The sequence below is a fragment of the Castor canadensis genome, chromosome 5 (assembly GCF_047511655.1).
Source record: "Castor canadensis chromosome 5, mCasCan1.hap1v2, whole genome shotgun sequence".
Taxonomy (NCBI): Eukaryota; Metazoa; Chordata; class Mammalia; order Rodentia; family Castoridae; genus Castor; species Castor canadensis.
The window spans coordinates 60,637,436-60,659,625 of NC_133390.1; the positions used below are offsets into that span (position 1 = coordinate 60,637,436).

The 22,190-nt window shown below is 37.8% G+C and overlaps 1 protein-coding gene across 25 annotated transcripts in view; it reads left to right on the forward strand.

Annotated features, from left to right (window-relative positions):
- Window positions 1-22,190, forward strand: part of Phldb2 (pleckstrin homology like domain family B member 2) — a 218,144-nt gene that overhangs the window by 131,523 nt on the left and 64,431 nt on the right. For all 25 annotated transcript variants that reach the window (XM_020156247.2, XM_074073079.1, XM_074073083.1 and 22 more), the window contains one exon: window positions 7,674-9,019. In XM_020156247.2, the coding sequence (XP_020011836.2) occupies window positions 7,674-9,019 (1,346 nt within the window). The remainder of the gene's footprint in view (window positions 1-7,673; window positions 9,020-22,190) is intronic.

Consider the following 22,190-nt stretch of genomic DNA (forward strand, 5'->3'; position numbering starts at 1 on the left):
CTACTTATATGTAACTAATGGATAACAATTATTGTGTTCAAACAGTCAGCTCTTTGAGCCAAACAAGTATATGGAAGTACAAAGGAAGAGAAGTTGGAATCCATTTGCTATGAGGTTTATTTGTAAGAAAAGAACAATAAGGGTACTGTGTCTACTAACGAACAGTTTTTTTCCCTATCCTGGGATATAAAACCTTGAGGGTGGAGGAAGAGTTCGAAGGAGCAGAGGTTAGGAAGTTGGGATGAGTGAGTAGAAGAGCCAGGTCTTATGGAGATGGAGACTGAGACAATGGGAGGGCCCAGGGCTGGAGTGTTTGCATAGTCTGTGTGGGAGGTGGCACTGCAAGGAGAGAGGGTCTCAGAATATTTGCTGGAAGGTGTTTGCGATGGGTGTGGGGATATGTAAAGAGATGAGGCTTGTTTGCAGAGATAGAGAAGCTGAGGAGGGCTCAGGGATGAGAGAAAATATTTGTAAAGTAGGAGGGCTTGTTAGTAGAGGGGAGTTGAGGGGACAAAGAGTTTAACAAAGGATAGTGTTTAGAGAATAGGACATGGAGAAATAGACTGCTTTTGGATTTCTGAAGTGAGAATATTAAAGAAGAGGAAGTGGTTGTTCCTGAAGCTTCCAATTAGCCTCTGTTCCTCACGTTTTGAGATGATTAGAGGGAGGATTTCGTGTTCCCCATTGTATGGCATAGACTTTGGAGTTGAAATAGGTTTCTCATTTTTTTCCTTTCAATCATCTGAAAGTTTCCCCATCTGCTGCTCTTGGCCATCACAGAAATGTCCCCCTAAAATCCATGAGAAGAGTGACACTGCTTCTGAGGGACTGCTCTAAGCCAGGTCTGAATTGAATTAGATGTCATCAGTGCATGCTTTATTCATAACAGTGCTGTGTCATAAACACAGTGCTGAAAGACACCAGCCTGTGGACCACCAGTGTGCTGGGAGAGCTTTGGACACCAGGCATCGCCCACTGTCTGCTGCAAAATATTCATTCTGAGGTAGCCTCTCAGCTCTAAGAGCCCTAGCAGGACACAGGTATAGACTCATAATGTGGGCATTTTCTATACCCTCCAGACTTTTTTTGAAGTTGTTTTTTCTAAGGTTGCTTCTGTAATCTGCAGCCTTCATATTTCTCCAGCAGCATGGCAGTATTTCCACTTTCCTGACACTTTCCTTTGCAGTGTCCCTGTGATTAATTCCTGCCATGTATGTCTGCACATGGCAATGTGAAAGAACAGGTAAATGTTACATGTTTTAAGAAACCTCCAAAGTTGTTGGGACAAATCACCTGGATAATTACATGCAGAGAGGCCAGATTTTAAGTCCCTCTTCTCTAACATAACACAGTAGATACTTTGTTTTAATTTGTTTGTTTTTCAAAACTTTGATCCTTGAGTATGTTTTCATTATCTTGAAACCAAGATCCCTACAACTGTGGCAATGGCGGTGTAGTAACTTCACTGTGTTGGTCATTTATAGTCTGAATGGAATCAGCTTCATTGTGTTGTTTTCTGGTATAAATGGAACTGCGGAATCAGATTTTAAAACAAATGCCAGAATTGTACCAAAGAGAATAGAATCTCTGAATAAACTTTTAAGAATGATCCCTGAGATTGGTTTTTGAGGTAATATTCTTCTGCAGGAAAAAAGTTCCTTTGATTTTGCATAGCAAATTTCAGAGATTTCTTTGAGACTTTCTGGTGTTTTCTGATTGACAGTGAGATGAATGGACATTTTAAGTGATAAAATAACAAGAGTACTGGAGGGATTAAATATATGGATTGGAAAGTAAACGCCAATGTTTCAACACATATTAATTGCTTTCCTGTTTAGACGTCCCAGTGTTGTCCTTTCTCTCAGATGGGCGCCAGATGCGTTCTGTCCTTCTCCCAGACCATGCTGTGGATATGTGTGAAATAATGTATGTAGACACTAAATCCCTTAGCACTCTTTTTGCTTCCAAAATAACATAATGCAGGGGCCTTAAAGGTTTACTGGAACCTCTTCTTGTTCACATAGAATGTATAGAAAGCCCAAAATAAGCACAGCAGCCAGGTTGTAAACCTTGGAGTCTTCTTTACCTCCTCTCTTACATGTGTTAATGCAGATACCTCTTCTCTACCTCCTTTGCTCCTCTTCTGTTTTTCACCATGGCAAGGCCTCTTTGCAGTCTTCTTCTTCCACCATTTTCACTCTTCTTCATTCCTCTAAACTCAACTGCAGTCTCTGATACATTCAACCTGCAATTGCATCCCTCCTGTCCACATTGCTTGTGGAATTAAATCCAAACTTTCCCACTGGGTTCCCCACCCTCTTGCTTCTACTTTCCTTGCTCACATCCTAATCTCTCTCAATGTACATTACTGGATGCTAGTCTACATTTGCTACCTGTTTCCCATTTCTTAGGCCTCCACTCATTGGAACACACCTCAAATGAAAGAAATGTTCAAAAGGTAGGAAAGGGGAGAGGTAGCAAAAGCCACTGATGTCACTCATGTCAGAAAGATTCTGGCTGATTCTCTACCTTTTGGATTGAATTTATTTGCATGATTAAGAGATATCATCTTGAGTCCGGTGCTGGTGGCTCATGCCTGCAATCCTAGCTACTCAGGAGGCAGAGATCAGGAGAATATTGGTTCAAAGCCAGTTCTGTGAGACCCTATCTCAAAAAACCCTTTACAAAAATAAGGCTGGTGTAGTGACTCAAGGTATAGGCCCTGAGTTCAAGCCCCAGTACTGCAAAAAAAAAAAAAAAAAAAAAGGAGAGCTATCATGTTGAGATAAATAATGCATTCAGCAATGGCAGATGAACTAAGTTCCAGAAAAATGAATGAATTCTATATTAATATCTGATGATAAAAAAATCTTTAAATAGAAACCTTTTGTATATCTTCTTTTTTCTTTATTGTTGCAATGGCTGGGAGTACATTGTGGTATTTACACAGGTTCTTACAATCTATCAAATATTTGTATATCTTTAACAGGCAGGATGAGGCTGAACGAAGAACTGGGGTATCAAACATGAGTATCCCTTTAAATTTTCTCCAGCATGTCCTTCCATCTAAATCATCAGTAACCCTCTCCTACAGTACATGCTTGAAAATATTGCATCGTTGTTCCTCAGATGTGGTTTATTTTTTATAGACGTCCTGCTTGTTTCTTCCCTAGAGACTGTAGAGCTGATCTTTTTTCAGCCTATACTGCTGTGGAATATTTTGGTGTTGTATTTTGTTTGGTCAATTAAACTGCTTCAGTAATAACACTTTTTGATTTAAAAAAATATGTGTGAGGAGGAGATGGGGGACAAGCGGTTACACAATATGAGTAGGGAATTTGTGGTAGTTTAATATTCTCTACATACATATTTTTTCCCAAATAAAGAGGGGACAGAGCTTGCACAGACTAAGGGCAGGACTCAGCAAAATCAGTCTGACTGCTGAGTCAAAAGACAGACTTTTATGTATCTATCTTGACACAAGGTGGTAGATCCTCCAATTCTGTGCTGTTGGAGTAAATATTTAAAATACAAAGTTTGGATTCTGTTGTTAGATTTTGATTTCTGTTTAGTGACGTCTGCTCTGTCCTACTCTCTGCACTGCTGTGTTTGCACCCTGTGGAATGAATTTTCTATTTGACTTACTTCTGTTTCTCATTTTGTATATATTACCTCCAAGCCAAACTTTTAGCTACTAACTGGCATTGATTCTTTCCTTGTCTATTTTTTTTTCCAAACTGCTTTCCTTGTCTAGTCTAACAGCTCTCTTGCATCCTTTTTTTCCCTCTTAATTAAATCCTCATCTAAAATATCCTAAAAGCTTGAAGAATTTCTGTCCAAGGTAAACCACTCTTAGAGTAAGTATATAGCTTAGGCCCAGGAAAGTATTTCTAGTGCTAAAGATGGAAAAGGATTTAGATGAAGTGAGAGAAAAGTACATGGCTATTAAATGCAATTCATCCCAAGAAAGTTATATCCCTAGATTTTTAAGAACCATGATACAGAAAACAACTTGGTTTTTCCTGTACAACTGTTATTTTTATTTCTATCAGAAACAAGTTGTTTCTCAGATACACTAGTAGTCTGATTTTAAATGGGCCTAGAATTTTATTTATATTCTTAGAATCACAAAATTTTAGATGTGGAAGTAACTTTATGCTACAATTGGATCATACCTGCTTGATTCTCTTTCCTTCAATGGTACTTGACTTCAAGGTCATTTCCTTCTGTAACTTCCCTGAGACTAGCACTCTCACTGAGTTGGCCCTCACCCTGTTGCTCAGTATATCAGTCCTCCATTAAAGTATGTATAGTGCCCATTTACTAACATGGGCATCACCCTCTTTGGACTGTAAGCTGTGTAAGACAAGGAAAGGAATCTTGTAATTGTCTACCTTCCTAGCTCAGAGACTGGTAGGCACTTAATGAAGATAAGCATCTTCCTAGTAACAATAACAATGAAAAGCTAAATCTCAGTGACTGAAGATAATCTTGGGTTGGCCAGAGCCAATGTTGTCCTCATTGAGAAATATTGGCTAACAAAGCCTCCACAACCTTGGATGGAGGCTACCTGTCTTAGCAGGTAGATGGGAAATGGTGACTCATTCTCTGACTCTTGATGGGTCAGCTTGGAACTGACAGATCACTTTCTCTTGTATTTCATTGATCAAAGCAAGGGACAGCCACACCTCACATGGGGGTGAGAAGAGCCACTCCACTATGTTCCTGAAAGAAGGGAACCCAGACTATTAGTGACTAACACTAACACCTACTAAATAAATGTCTGATGTAAGGTAGATATTTAATGAATATAATATCCAAAACTGTCTTTTGATATTTTTATTTTTCCTATATAGTAAGCTGAATCACTTCAAGTAAGATAATATCTTAGTAGTTATATTTTTAATAATGAAGATATTAATATTATTGCTTAAGCTATGTTCAGCAAACATCTAGAGACATTTGTGGTAATAATTTTGTTACTTTTTTTCATATTTGGAAAGATTTTTATATTTGATTTTTTAGTTTTTCAGATGCATAAATTATGCAATGGATAAATATGTATAATTAACACTTTTGTCAGACTCATTTTGCTGAGTTAGAAAAAATGTTACTGTCTTCACATACTTGCATATTAAGTTAGTCTGCTCAAAAAGTTCTTTCAAATAAAAATTTCTGGAAGAGTTAGCATCTGGCTTAAAAATTGGGCAAGAGCTAAGGAAAAGATGAGAATTTAATCAAGTTAAAAATGAAATGTTACAGCACATTATATGCTGATATTTTATGCCAAGGATTTTCTTCTGATTGTCAAGATAATTGGCAATTGGTATGAAGGAGATACATCAAAATTCACTAGTAATACCACCACCCAGATAAAGCCACCATTAATTTTCATTTTTGTAGGGGAATAGGCATAGGGGGCAGAGAACTTAGTGGCTTTTATGGGGAGACAGCAGTGAAATAGCAAGAAGTGATCAGATTCAGAATATGTTTAAAGTACAATGCTGATGGGGTTTGTTGATGGATACAATGAGGAGGGAGGTGCTCCTGATAAAGGAGATCAACCAGGACTTCCAAGATTTTGGACTGAGCATCTGTACATATGGGGAATGTGTACTCACTGTGTGCATTATATGCACAGGATATACCTGTGTAGGATCAGTGTATACAGAAAGGTATAAGAAAACATATATTGTATATGTTTTTTTTAATGTGTATTATATGAATGTGTTTATACTATGAAACGTATGCTTCAAAATAAATAGATTCATAATATTCACTCATGTGATTTACTGAAGCTTATTCAACTTTTGTTTCCCTATTGCTGAGCATTTAGAGTATTTGCTGTTATAATAAGTAACATTATAATGTCCTTAGGATGTATTTCCTTGTGTCCTCAATCCTGAAATATTTAATTTAGGATAACCAGCAAAGGCTTGCTGGAATTTCAATATGGCAAATCAAATCAACCAAGATGAAATTAGTTCAGAATAGAAGAATAAAGACAAGCAGTTGTCTTTTAGTTTGAGCTTCCAAAGGAGCATGGTGAGCTATGTCTCAGATCAGACTGGTTTCCTCTCAAGGTCAGGATTGCTAGTAATAAACAAATGCTGAGAGGAACATTGTCTTGGGGCCAGAGAGGGCACCGGCCCTGAGGAATGAAAGACTTGGCCAGATCCCAGCTGGAATCCAAGTGTAATGGAGAACCTCAATCGATTTGAGATAGACTTAAAAAACAAATTATGCTTATGCTGCCAAGCGGGCTTTGGGTTGAAGTATGAAGAATCCAGGATAGAATTTGTTGGAAGACTACAGCTTTATGGGCAGTTGAGTATTCAGCTCACCAGCAGGATTTAAGCATTTACACTGTTTTCTGGTTCCAGACTGTGGATAAGAAACAGTTCCATACTGGATTGCCTGAATTTGTCCAGAAAATCTGTGAATCTGAGCAAGAAGAGCAAAGTTCTTGATCGGTGGAGTGAGGAAGATTGCAATTAAAATAGAAAATTGGGACAAAAGGAGTGCTAGACATAGTCCTTTTCCTTAAACTTGCAGAGACAACCACATCAAAAAATCGACCACTAACCATATGATACAGTTTATATACAGACCAGAGATACAATAATTAGTGTTTGAGGTCCCTGAGGGCTGGCAAAGAGTCATAGTGGTGCATGTGTTCAATGAGAACATTTAAATCATATTTTCCCTTTGCTGATAATCTAAGGAAAATTTTTTTATCAGTTATAAATATAAGACTTTACACTTACAGTGATAATTTTAATTTGGAGACATTTTTATAGACTAAAACTTTAAGTTAATGTTGTTCAAACTAAGGTCCAAAACATATTCATATGGGTGCATATGTTTTGGAAAAAAAAATGAATCATGGACAATAGAATCTGATCTGTCCCTCGAGGGAAAGGTGGGTTGATAGATACACAAGAGGAAACAGGTGTTTCTGTTGGAGAAGAGGTTTTGGTACCAAGGACAAGCATGGTACATTTGGGAAACCAGGGAATTTGAAGAATATACCAGTTTCAGGTTTTTCAGTATGCCACCCTGCCCACATGGCAACAATTTTTGGTATACTCTTCCTCTGTTGTCACCTGCCTCTTTCTGATGAATGCAGGAGCTTTAAGTCTTCCTGTTGAGAAGGTTACTCCCATAACTACCTCCTAAAGAACCATCTTCCAACCCTCGTGGTCTTGATCAGTGTCTAACAAAATAGTCTTTCTTTGCCAAGATACTAATTTGTTTCCTCAGGACTATTTCTGAGCTGGTGATGATTTTAGCAGAGACATGTAAAGGAAAGACAATTAAATGATCTTTTTAGGCATTTGCTAGGTACTCAGGAAGCAGGCTTCCTTCCAAGAACTAAAACACTGAAGGGAGATTTTGTGTGTGTGTGTGTGTGTGTGTGTGTATCATTCATTAGGGATTTGTTTCCCTCAAATATCATTGCTGGCATCTTGAATTATCTTTCTTTTGTACAAAAAACCATCACTGATCAATGGTCTTTATTCTTCTTCAGTTTCCAGTACAGTCTTACTAGGTTATTAGAAAAACAGAGTCTTTGTTAATTACAGTAGTTCAGACTACAAGGCTAAAAAGAGGTTGTTCTTTTAAATCTCTTTTTGCTAAGTAAAACTTTCTCTTTTCCCCCCTTTTTACAGAGTCCAGCAAGATTATGGCAGAGTATAGCCACATGCAAAAGCAGGTGGATTTACAAAATGGTGGCTTAGAAGAAGAATTTGGGGTGCATTCTCTGGAGAGCGATCCCCAAAACATGGAGAACCTAAGCCAGAAGAAATACTCTTCCAGTCTGAAGTTTAAAGCCAATGGAGACTATTCAGGCTCCTATCTAACCCTCTCACAGCCTGTGCCTACTAAGAGAAGCCCTTCTCCTTTGGGTACCAATGCCAGAAGCAGCCCCTCCTTGGCCAAAATCCAGGGAAGCAAACAGTTCCCCTGCGATGGAACTGAGAAAAATCCTTCCATGAAACCTCCCACTCCTTTCCTCAGCACTACAGCTTCCCTCGGTGGATATCCACTTGGGAGAGCAGATTTTGATCATTATACTGGTCGAGACAGTGAAAGGTCTTTAAGGATCTCAGAGAAGCCTCCCTATTCTAAATATAGCTCTAGAAATAAATCACACGACAACGTCTACTTTATTGGAGGACTGGAAGGAAGAAAGGCATCTGGCTCGCTCCTGGCCATGTGGAATGGAGGATCTCTGAGCGAATCTGGTCCCTCCTCCACAAGCAGGTCGGGAGCGGCAAGCATGCCTTCAAGCCCAAAGCAAGCCAGGAAAATGAGCGTTCAGGACAACCTAGCACTTCAGCCCAAGCTAACCAGACGCAAGGAGCCGGCATCTGAAAACATCAGTTTACGAACTCGGAAATATTCAGGGAGCAGTCTGAGTCACATGGGAGCCTATAGCCGATCGCTTCCCAGATTGTACAAAGCCACAGAGAACCAGATGACACCTCTCAGCTTGCCTCCCAGAAACTCTCTGGGCAATTCTAAGAGAAGCCGACTGGGGGACAAGGATCTACCTCATAGCATAATAGACAATGACAATTACCTTAATTTTTCTTCTCTAAGCTCAGGGGCTTTCCCCTATAAAACTTCTGCATCAGAGGGCAGTCCTTATGTAAGTTCCACCCTCAGTGTCCCTGCCAGTCCTCGAGTGGCTCGGAAGATGCTTCTGGCCTCCACCTCCTCTTGCGCCTCTGATGACTTTGATAGGGTTCCATACTCGGGGACGAGCCCAAGTCAGTCATTTGCTGCAGGAGATCCAGACAGGGTGTTCATGACGAGGAGGAACTTCTCTTGTGGCTCTGTGGAGTTTGATGATGAGGATTTGGACAGCCTCAGACAGGCCTCAGGGACTCCCCAGCCTGTCCTTCGAGAACGGAAAAGTAGCATTAGCTCAATTTCTGGACGTGATGACCTGATGGATTATCACCGGCGGCAGAGGGAGGAAAGACTCAGGGAGCAGGAGATGGAGCGACTGGTAATCTTGTTTATCTGTTGACTTCTCCGTTTCACTGACCGGCATCTATAGGGCAGCCTTGGAGACAGGCTCTAAGGGGATCTGTGGGGGTGTAAACTTACAGGTGCACCAGCCACTGCTTTCTCTTCCAGCTCTATCCTCTCCTAACCTCCCAGGTTGCTGTCATTAGGCACCTGTGGGTATTTTAATGCTAGTGAAGTTGCTGTGCAGCTCTCTCAGAACTGTAAATTCTGGAAAAAGCTAATGAAGGCAGTTGTGAATTTTTCTGAATTTCTTATGTCTTACAAACATTTCTTTTAAGACTTAGAGGAAACTTATAATAACATTACATTTGAAGGTGGATACTTTGACAGTAGCCAGTGAAACATGACTCATCAGGAGTTAGGTGGTGAGTTTGTCTGCACAGTTGTCTAGAAAGTGGAAGGGTTGCCTCACACTGCTCAACGCCATTCTCGCACACATCCCATACTCTCATCAGCGCAGACTGCAGCCTGCCACTCATGGAATTAATGAGTTCTCTTTCCATTGAAAGTAAACTTATACCTAAAGAGGAAAATATTTAAAATAGAGGACCAAGAGGAAACATTCTTTGAGAATCCCACGGAGTCTGCATTTTTCTGTTCTCTTTTAAGCACAGATTTTTTTTTCTTTTATTTATATGTGCATACAATGTGTGGGTCATTTCTCCCCCAGATTTTTCTTTTAGAATAAATACATGTCACAAATTATTTTGCTTCCTTAATGATGAATGATTTTCTTAATGAGAGGAGCAATGGGATGGTAATCTGGTGTACAAAAGTACAGGACTACCAGAAGTATTTCAGTTACTTAAAGAAAGTATGTTGGAATAAGTAGCTAATGTCAAGTCATACAATCAATTGGTAACCTTTGAACTATCATGGGTGGAAAGTATTTGCATCTACATTGGCTAAGATTTATCTGACATTTTAGACAAGAAATGGTTTACATCATTCCAAGTTTTTGATAAGTTAATGTCTATCTTAACAGAGCTTTCAAATATCCTGAATAAGAGCAGTGAATGAGAACAGTGCCTACTCCTTCTTAATTAAATATTCCTTGGATGGGTCAGTTAAATAGTGCTATAATATGACAGTCTGCTTTGTTACTATAAATAATCTTCAGAGATTATTCATTGCCACAAAAAAGGCATTGTGTTTAGGCTTCATTCATTGACATAAATTCAAAAGATGCTTTACTTATTTGTTTATTTATTTATTTATAGTTGCTAGTATTAGGGTTTGAACTCCAGATCTCACGCTTGCTGGGCAGATGCTCTACCACTTGAGCCACTTCGCCAGCCCTCAAAAGATTTAATTAGCATATAAACACCCTTTATATGGATAGCAAATATTACCATACTGTGTTGAGCAACTATTATTAGTAATTCCAGACAATTAACTACGATAGTTTATTAAGGAATCTAGGAGAGTATTTTCAATGGATTCCATGACTCCAGAGGTCTCCTGGCAGTCCTCTATATTTACTATTTTATTCCAAGGACAGAAAACAAAACTAAAGAAATTCATTTGCACTGAGTTTTGTTTTAACATCTGTTCTTAGATTCTCCTAAGGTTCCTGACAATCCAGGAAGTGATCTTCCTTACTGCCTATAAGGTTGGGACCCTGTAAGTCATAAGTAGGTTCAATTTCTTGGGAGAGCTTTGTGGGTATTATAAAAGTATGAAATTGTAATCCCTTTTCCTTAATAGTGTGCTTGTTATACCTGCTGAAATGAGGCTTATTTTTAATATGACTGTGTGGCCAGCTTTGTGTTACTATAACAAAACACATGAGAAAATCAACTTATGAAGATGAAAGGTTTATTTCTGCTCAGAGTTTTGGAGGTTTCAGTCCATGGTCATTTGGCACCATTGTTTTTGGGCCTGTGGTGAGGCAGCACATCATGGCAGAGCAAAACCATCTCATCACCAGGATGTGAAAGAGAGAGAAGAAGCCAGGGACTCACAGTGTGTTGAAGGTGTATAACAAGTGACTGGAAACCTCCAACCAGGCCTCACCTCTTATAATTTCCACTACCTCTCAATAATATCAAGCTGGGAGTAAGCCTTTAACATATGGACTTTGGGGGACATATAAGATTCAAATTACAGCAGTGCCACTATAGTTTGGCCTTGGTTGCATGGTCTATTTGCCTGACAAAGGGAGAACAGATTCTTGTTGAGCCAGTGCAAATATTGCTATCACCATTAAAAAGTAGATTGATTCAGAAAGATCCTTCTTCCTGAATTCTGAGTGATCAATGAGAACAAGTTGCTATTTCATGTAGTTGCAAATCAGCTAAATTGAGAGGTAGAGATGGATCAAGATGAAGACTGAAGGGTTTTCCACATCAAGAAAATGAGCATTCAAAAAATACCAATAATATTCCAAAACCTATATCTACATTAAAAACTTGATTTCCATTGTCAGTTGAATCAATTCTGATTTCTCTGCCATTAATTTGCTTTCATGAAGCCATCTATTTCTAAACTAAATACTGCCATAAGTGTCTGATCTAACCAACCAGCACTGTCTCATTCTTGTCTAGGCAAGGTCAATTCAGAAGCCTCTCTCCACAAGTCTATTCTGGGAAACATCAGGAGTTGAGAGTACCTGGAAAGTCCTACTCAGGAGGCTCTGCAAGTGCTTTCTTTGTCAAAGGCACACTCTAGTCCATAACTTAGGCAGAGTTGTTAGGCAAGCTCCAGAGGGACACATGTATGTAGCTACATGAATGTAGCTATGGTGAGTTTATGATTAATTTAACACACAGTATCAGTGCACAGGAGAACTAAACTGCTTTATCTGAGTATAAGATATTACTTAATCAACGTTTTCCCTGAGGGTGAACCCGTAAAGATATTGCCATCTATTTAGGGCCTTCCTATAAAATAAGTACACAATTTTCAACATTATTTATAAGAGTGTTTTTTGTTTTTGTTTTTGTTTGCAGTACTGGAGGTTGGACTCAGGGCCTACACCTTGAGCCACTCCACCAGCCCTTTTTTGTGATGAGTTTTTTCGAGATAGGGTCTCAAGAACTATTTTCCTGGGCTGGCTTCAAACTGTGATCCTCCTGATCTTTGCCTTCTGAGTAGCTAGGATTATAGGCATGAGCCACCAGCATCCAGCAAATTTTGACATAATTTTAACATTTAATTACTTCTTCATAGACATTATTTTCACGTGTTGTAGACCAAGTCAAATGAAGATTTCTTACCTACAAATATGCACTTCTATTGACTTCTGTCCTTCATTATTCTCTTTCACTTTCTGTAACAACCAAACACGTAAAGACAAATATATTGAATCTAAAGATGTTGGAGATTATGTTTAAACATAATTACTGTTGATGTAAAACAGGTTTGCCTATAATCCTAGCTACTTGGGAGGCTGAGATTGGGAAGATTGAAGTTTGAGGCCAGCCTGGGCAAATAGTTTGAGAGACCTTATCTCTAAAATAACTAGACGAGATTGGAGGCGTGACTCAAGTGGTAGGGCACCTGCTTTGCAAGCTCAAAGCCCTGAGTGCAAACTCTAGTCCCACTCCTACCCCCCAAAAAAGGTTTGTATCAAAAAGAATAAGAATGTGAGGAATGCATTTATTAATTAGCTCACTTTAGTCATTTGACAGTCTATACATATCTCAAAACCTCATATACATAATTGTATGATAGACATACACAATTTTTGTTAGTTAAAAATTTTTAAATAAAAAAATTTAAAGGATTTTCACAATTATAATTCAGTTTAGAAGAGTATCAGACTTACATATGTTTTCTTCATCTTCTGGAAGTAATCTTAGTTTGTATTTTTTTTTCTTTGGTATTTTAAAGATTAACTGGAATAAACCAGGTGTGATAGCACATGTCTGTAATACCAACACTCTGGAGGCTGAGACAGGGGGATCACCAGTTTGGGCCTGCCTGGGCTACATAGTAAGACCCTGTCACAAAAAAACCAAACCAAACCAAAATAACAGCAAAAAAGATTAATCAGAATAATGCAACATTTTGTTAGGACACTAAATACAAACAAGTTACATAAAATATTTAGCTTGTATTTTCAGTGAAGTAAGAGACAACACTTAAGTTCAGACAAACTAGTCTCTTTATAAATCCAAATCCTGTTTTACAAAATTAAATTACACTTGTATTAACGACACACTGATAAAATACAGAAAAACATCATCTATCTGTTTTTAAAACCAATTTATCAAACCAGCCTGACTCGTGTAAGGATTCATTTTGATTGTATATAGCTTATTTTCTAATGGGAAAAAACTATGCTGTGAGTCAGAAAGGCCCTATCTTAAGAGGGAAGAGCATTTAAAGCATTAGAATTTCACTTTATTTTCCTGGAATTTGGGGAATGTTGGATTTCTTTAAAAGCTTGTTAATCTCTCTAAACCATTCAGAACAGCAGAGATCCTTTATTTTAATTTATTATTGTCCTCAAGAGATAGGAACATATTTTGCACATACACAGTGATTTTTTTTTTTCCCTCAGACATAGAACTTAGCATAATGTTCCATGGTTTCAACTACAGGTCAGTAGTATACACAAAATGTCACTCCTTCAGATCTCAAAAGACTGGTTATTTGGCACAAAATATTTTCCTGATCTGAGACAAGTAACAGACAACAAACAAATGCTCTGGTGTCTTTCCCCTGACCAAGGCTGGATTCTAGCTTATCTGACAGATCAGCAAGTGGTCAGAGCATACAGCCAGATTCCCAGCCACTGCTGCCTTCCACAGGGACAACTACAGTTGTGTGTAAAAACTCATACTTCTATAGAATTCATCCAAAAGTAGAAGCAAAAACAGTAACACGAAGTAAGGAAAACAAAAATGACAGAGTGAAGAAACAGTGAAGGTCAAGCTCTACTGCCATTATATACTTCAGGAGCCTGGAAAAGGTGGGCAGTGCAGTTACTCCACAGAGTGAGTCCACTTGGACATTTCAGTTTTTACAAAGTAAACACATCTTTTATATAATGTAGAGTGACTAGATGCTGAAGCCTTCTTTAACTCGTTAATAAAGAAACCAGTTAGGTTAAAGCTAGTTCACTAACCATAATTTTTTTTTTTTTCAGTTTGAAACTAACCATATTTTCCATAGTATTTTTAGCTTACTGTGATGATACTTGTTCATCTGGATTTTTTTGTTTCTTGTTCAATTTTCTTTGAAACCCCAAGGAAATTACAGTTAGTATTAAGGAGTGAACCATAATTATGAACCCCCACTGGGCCTATTAGTGAAGTGTAATAATCCACTTTGAGTACTAAATAGCCTCCAACTACTGTGTTATTTGAGATGTTTAGTTTTTAAACTTCTCTTCCTTCTTTCTTGCTCTCAGTTGCCAATTCATGCTGTTATTATGCCAGTCTTTCATTCTTATTTTTTGAGTGTGAATTTAGAAACCAGATATCAGGTCTTGATTAAAAATTTCTTCACTGAGAGTTACTAAGTGCAAGTGAGGTCTTGGAAGGGTGCTGTGCACGTGAACTGTGTGCACTTGAGTCCATAGGACTTATGACATCCACTGAAGCTGGTCATTGGTCATTTTAACTTCCCTTTTCTAAGCTGATGAGCTATTCTAGAGCTATTCTAGAAGCTAGAGAAATCATTACAGACAGTATTTTCTTTTGCATTTCATTTGATGCCTGCACACTTTCAAGTATTCCAGAAGTAGGCTGGCCACTTACTACATCTTATGGTCCAGGCATTTTTGAAAAGGAGGAAACTAGAAACTCAAAGCTAATCCTACTGCTGTTAAGAGTATCATTTGATGGTATTGCCCAAAGCATCTGCATTCTGTTGTGGAGAACCAATGGATTCCCACAAATTGCATTGTAGCGATCCAGTATTTTCCTTCGGGCTGATGACAGTGATCTGCAGTGCCTTGGTAAACAACATTGTTGCCATTTAGAGCTATGCGGGGGGCGGGGGGCGGGGGGCACACTTGATACTTATTTCTTAAACATGCTGGAATGTAATGGCAGCTTTCATGAGGCACCATGGAATAAGGTTTTTTACCACTATGCACTCCCTGAAGGTAAGATTGGCTTTCTTTCAAGGCACATACTAAAATTTCCATGGTAGTTATATGAATAGATGAGATGTCTAGATCAGCAATTCTCTGCTGTTTGGAAGGTGTTTTGTTATTATAGTGCCTCTGAAAGCACTTCACAACTGAAGAATTTTAATTTGCAAATGGCCAGGACCATGTCTGTCTTATTTGCTGCTGTACGTTCACCTCCTGGTTAGATGACTACAATATTGGAAGCATTGTATACATGTTTTTGAAAAGAGTAATAAAACATTTTTAGTGCCCAATCATGATCCTCATTGTTTCCTTATTCTGTGGCTGTGGGTTGCACCTCTGGTTCCCAGACAATATGTATTTAGTTCCAGGTAGCAAATATCTCAGCATAAATGCATTCTTCTTACTTCCAGAAAGGGAGAAAGTCCCTTCCAACTTTCAATCAAAAATAAAAAAGATGGTAATGAGTGATTTTTCTTTGAGAAATTTATCACATTCTGTATTAGGGTTTTCTAGGGAAAAAGAACCAATAGAATATATATATATATATATGAGAGTGAGAGAGAGAGAGGACTGGATAATCCTGTCTGCACACTGGAGAGTCAGAGAGCCTGGTAGTTTCTCAGTCCAGGAAGCTGGAAGCCTCAGGACAAGAAATTACCAATGATGTGATCCCAGTCTAAGGCTGAAGGCCAGGAAACCCCCTGCAGAGTCACTGGAGTGAGTCAGCATTGAAAGACTAAAGATGCTGTGTCTGATGTCCACAGGTGCTGGCGACAGCAATAGATGCACTGGCTCAGGAAGAATGGAGCACTGGCTGGCTTCCTTTATCCTCCACTTTTGTTTTATCCAGGTCTCCAGCCTGTTGGACAGTGTGGCCCACAGTTGGGGTGGCTCCCTCTCAGTTGTGATCCCACATGCCAACCATTTCTGGAAATGCCCTCACTGACATACCCAGATGCTTTACTAATGTCCTAGGTGTCTCTCAATCTGATCAAGTTGACAATTAAGATTAACTATCACACTTTTTTTTAGTAAGAATTGGTGCTCTCCAGAGTCATATGAAAACTGAAGCTGTAGTTTTCTGAATTAGAATCTTGCTTGTATACTCTTGAGCAGACCATAGATCTGATGTTTCTCAAACTAAAGTGTAATCCATCACATTTGTTTGAAAAATTTAGTAGTTTACATTGTAAATTTACATATCCTCTAATCCCCTAAATGTGGTCCAATGTAGATATTATTTAAAAGATCAGAGAGTAGACAGGTTGGTATTATTTGATTTTGTCATTAGGAAAAAATGTTTAGGAATTCAAAACAATTTAAGCATTCAGATCTTTTTGGCTGAGCTAGGTGAATTGTTAAGTTTCACAGCATTTCTTGGCTGGGTAGCAGAATGGTTAATGTTAAGAGAATGCTTATTGTTGCCTAGTCATAATTTTTTCCTCCCTGAGAATAGGGTCTTTGAAATGTGAAAGCAAGCTTAAGTATGGAAAACTATTTTGTCCTTTAGTCTGACTATAGTCTTAATTAAAAAAAGAAAAAATTTGCTTCAGTGGGATGTTAGCTCGCTGAATTGCAAATGGAGAGGCTGGTTTATGAGACAAATGAACTCAGTGGCCCAGACTTTTTAAAGGCATATTTAGAATTGATGATTTTTTTCTATATTATGGTTTAGAATTGGCCATTGCTACTTACATTAATTGATTTACTCTTCTGAGTCAGACTGAGTTTAAAATGAATTGCTTCTGGGGAGCCTTTTCTTGGCTCTTATGTCAAAGGCAGCCAGCCAATTCTCCTCTACTCCCTGCTCTCTTTTACTTTTGTCTCTTGCTGGGATCCTTCAGAGGATCGAGCTCAGAAATATAATGCAAGCCATAAATGTAGATCAAGTCTATAATTTTAAATTTTCTCACATTAAGAAAAGCTTTGAAAACCAGGGGAAATTAAGTACAATATGTTGGACAGCACAGGATCAGCTTGATAGTGCTATCTGTCCTTGAACAATCTATCTATTTGCTAATTAAACAGTCTTTCTTTCTTTCTAAATAACAGAAGCAAACTCTTACATGGATACACAGAATATTATCTAATATCAGATCACCTGGGGTCATTAGAAAATAAAGCAGGAACTTTCTCTCAGTGTCTCTTGAACAGCAAATTGCTGGCATGTTTGTAGATGTTCATTAAATATTGAAGGAATTAATCATTAGCAAATGAGCACTGCAAATTGTCCTCAGTTAACCATTGGAAACACAGATGGGCAGAAAAGGAATGCAATAATTGACGACTTCGCTTAGAGAAGCACAGAGCTACAGTCTTAGTGCAATTCTGTATTGCAGTAGTCTATTGCAGTTGCTATTAAAAGCAGGCTCTTCTATGCTTGAGAGCAAACCTAGGTTCTTGTGACAGTGGCAGTACAGGCTATTGCCTCTTGATGGTGCCACACATTTAAAAATCACTGCTCAGAGTCAGAGGGATGTGTTTCTGAATCAGTATGGGTTAACATTTTTGGTCAAGAGCTGAAATATAGAAGGCAACTTAGGCTAAGAGGAGGCCCCGATAATCACCACGTTAGCTATAGAAATCCTTCCGATCATCTCTTTTTAAATGATAATTCAGTACACGAACACTTGTTTTTAAATAAGAAACAAAGATCACAAATAAAACTCATGGGAAAAAGTGGGCAAACTAGATAGGCATTGACAATATAGAATTCTGATGGCAACAGATATAAGGGAGTGAAAGTACCTGAAGGAGGACCATGGATTCCTTACAGTGAACGTGGTGCCTATATTTATTGTCAAATTAGTTGGTGTATCTAAGTTAGAAGCTGTTTATTGAGCTACTTTTAAAAAATTTTCTCATTACATAATAGGGCTTAAGTGACTCTGCTGATTAATTTGATAATGCGATTTTTTTCTTCCCATTATTCTAGAAAAGTCTATGGGAATATTTGCTGTGGACATCTTTAAAGTTTGACATTGATTTTTCAAAATCGCAAAGGAGTCTAAAACAAGTGTTAACAATAGGAACACTTTCATCACTTTGTTAATGGAAGATTTTTGTTTAGCCATTTCAATACACAGATTAAGATCTATTAAGTGTACTTTATTTGAAATATTAAACTCTTTATTTTGAGGTAATTCGAGATTCTCATGCAATTGTTAGAAATAATTCAGAGAGCTGCTATGCCTTCACCCAGTTTCCTTCAATGGTGATATCTTGCAAACTATAGTACAAAATTATAGTCAGGACATGACAAAATACAGTCAAGATATAGAACAGTTCTAACACCAGGAGGACTCCTTTTAATCTCTAATAATTACTATAATTTGTTGTCCATCTTTATAATTTTGTCACTTCAAGAATTGTAACACAGGAGCTGGTGAGTGGCTCACATGGTAGATCACCTACCTAGCAAGCACAAGACCTGAGTTCAAGCTCCAGTTATACAAAAACAACAAAAATGCTGGGGACGTAGCTGAGAGGTCAAGCACTCACATGGTGATGCACACCTATAATCCTATATAATCCTAGTACTAGGGAGGCTAAAGTAGGATGATCCCAAGTTCAAGGCCAACCTGAGCTATATAGTGAGACCCTGCCTCAAACAAACAAACAGAAACAAACAAAAAGAATGTTACACAAATATAATCATGTAGTCTGTAACCTTGCATTCAGCTTGTTTCACTTAACCTAATTCTTGAGACTGAGTTGGGTTTTTGCATGTTATTTTCTTCCCTTCAGCTCTAAGGCTGGATGTGCAAGGAAATCCCTGGCACATACTTCTTTTTCCTTGAGGACCTGTATCCTTAGATGATCTGCCTTCTTGTGTCCTCCCTTCAGAGTCATCTTTGGTTTTCTTATATACAAGACACAAAGTATGTCTACTCCATCTTCTCAGAGGCTAAAAGTGAGATTCATTTTTTGTTTGTTTGGTTTTGGTGGTAATGGGATTTGAACTCACAGCCTCACATTTGCTAGGCAGCCACTGTACCACTTAAACCACATTCCCAGCCCTTTTTGCTTTAGTTATTTTTTTCCGGGTAGAGTCTTGGTTTTTTTGCCCAAGCTGACCTTAGATCTTGATCCTCCTACCTATTCCTGCTGAGTACGAGTCATCTTGTCTCCCAAGAGTTCCTTTCTAAAGTTTAGACTAGGCATGAGCTTTGCACTGGTGAAGTCAATTGACAGCAGAGGGCAGGGGAATCTTTCTGTGTGGAATGTTCCATTGAAAAAAATTGTTTTGGAAAAATTGATGGTTCTTCAAAATTGCTGAAACCATATCCCACTTCTGGGACTGTTATTTGAATTTTGAGAAATGATAGAATTGTTAGAAAATGTTGAATATAACTAAAAGAAACAAGTTTCATATATATTTATTACTCTTTCATTCTGATTATAAAATAGCAGAACTAGAGCTCTAAAAACTCATCTCTTCCATCAGGTCTAAATCCTGTTAGGCAGAGATTACAATTTTACAAGTCCTTGGAAAAAGGAAAATAATTATTTTCTAACATTATTCTCAAATTTAGTAACAAACTATAGCACTAATCCCTGAAATATAGTCTTATATTCTCAAATTTAGACAGAAGACATGACCCTGTGTATTTTACATTCCTACACACAAATTTGTAGCACCTTTAAAATTTTTAACACATAGTGTTTTCCGTGTGTTATCTCTCTAACAATACTTTCAGTTGGTAATAGTCCACCCTCCTTTCTTACAAATAGGGTTTAAGTTCTCCTTTGTTTCCTTCTCTTTATTAAAAGTTTTCAGGTCATTTTCTTTCCAGTTGTGGGGATTGAAGTCAAAGCCTTACAGATGCTCAGTAATCACTCTACCACTTGACCTACATGCTCAGCCCTTATATTCTTTATGCATAAAATTTCCCTTTTTTTTTTTTTTTAGAAGGGGATATATTTTAGTGGTACTGGGACTTGAATTCAGGGTTTCACACTTGCTATGCAGATGCTCTACCACTTAAGCTACTCCACCAGTAGAAGAGGATATATTTTAAAAAGTGAAGATTTGAAAGTCTTGAGACCTCTGACTTTCAGTGAACAAGATAAAATATTATATAAAATTCTAAAAGTCTTTTAATCTATTGTGATTTATAGCCTGTAGTCTTTGAAAAAGATTTAGAATTTGGGCTAAGCCAAGTGAAAATGTAAACAAATGTCAGTAATGTTGAACTTTTGCTGTCTGGAGCAATCTGATAATTTCTTTCACAGAGGGAGTTTAAGTACCTTGTAGATTTTCCCCTAAAACACTGTCCATGAAGAGGAAAAACATCTGGCACATTTTTCTTAGATGCTATATGTAAATGAAGGTTATACTGATCATGAATTTCCTTACTTTATAATCCTTGCTTCAATAAGAAGATGTGCATTTTCCCTTTAAAATGTTAATTCAGAGTGGGTGTTTTCTTTCGTATGATAACTTTTAATATTTTAAGCATAGTTCATTCTTTACCTTAATGTTTTTTAAATGTAAAACATTTCTTAACCCACATGTCTGCCAGTTAGTTTTATATGGCAAAATGTTGCAAAAAGGCATCAGAAAAAGGACTAAAATATAGAGGGTCCTGGTTAAAAAGCACTTTTGTCCTGAGACTAACTTGAACCTGCATAACACAATGGAAATAAGTAATAACTATATGGAGAAAGTGAACTGAGAAAACATTATTGAGTAAAAATTAACAGGATTAATTAAATCAAATTATATTACTTTAGGGCATGTTTGATAGTAATAAAAATGAAAACAAATGTTAGCATATATATACATTATATGTAATTGATATGCTTTATCATACATTGTTATTTTTAAACATATTAATATTCAGTAAATGCTTTAATTTAAAATATAAATGCTTTCTAAAATAGGAATACAGCTAAAAATAGTACTAGAGGCAATGGTTTGAGGGAGATGTGATAGATTGAGTAATAGTGATGTTGTTAAAGGAACTGGAGTTTTTGTCTGAGTATGAGTGAAGGTAGGAATTGACAAACTTCTCAGGCATTTGTATGCTGCATCTACTCAATAGAGCAGGATACTCAAGACCTCTGAAGTTGAAGGTGAGGCCAAGGGCAATGTGAATAGCAACCTGGGTTTTATGTCAAGGATGAAATGTTACACTGATGGGGAATGAACTTTTTGGAGGGTAGTTCTTTCTAGAACCGACTCCCCCGGACTTAATGTGCTGAAGGGAATAAATGGGGACAGAGGGACCAAACGACAGTGAGTGATTGAAAAGATTCCTTCCTCCCTAAATTACTATGGGGCAGGCATTCTCATCACAACTCTGTAATGTAGTACTCTAGTTATCCCATTTTATACATGAAGAAACCAAAACAGAAAAGCTAGATGTCTTGCCTAGGGCCACCCACATAGTTACAGAACCAGGATTCAAACTCAAGCAGTCTGGCTTCAGAGTTTATTCTCGGAGTCACTCTGGTACATTTAAGTAAGGAGGACCACACAGAGATAGAGAAGGGAAGTCTGGGAAGTTTAAGCAGGATGGTCTTGATTTCCTAAGGCAATGTTTATTTATTTCAGTGGATATAGTGGATTGAAGAATGGAGTACTGAGAATCACCAAGTGGGAAGGCTGCACTAGTTATTTGCCTGTCTCACTCCATTAGCGGATGATTATTCATTATTATAGAGGAGAACAGAAACAGGTGTGTATCATACAAAATCTTAAGAGCAATCTGCACATAAGTGTTTGATGATCAGTTAGTATTTGTCACATTATTAGTGACTCTCCACTAACCTGCAGTTGTCTCCTGAGCAGACACAATAGCCTAGCCCTCCTGACAGGGCACACATGTACATGCTATTTAAAATGAATGTGGCAGAATAAAGTGCTTTCTTGACCACAAGTCTGATGGTAGACTGATAGACAGTCTGTAAGATAAGATATTCTTATCTAGATATTAAACTTACGTCCATGAAGATAATTTTAAAACCAAACAGTGACAACCACTTACTTTTATGTACAGCTCTTTTATCAGATTATTTGTCCTAACCTGATAAAAGCAATACTGAGATAATGTTTGGGTAAATATAAAGGCTAGTGACAGGTGAAGGGGCACTG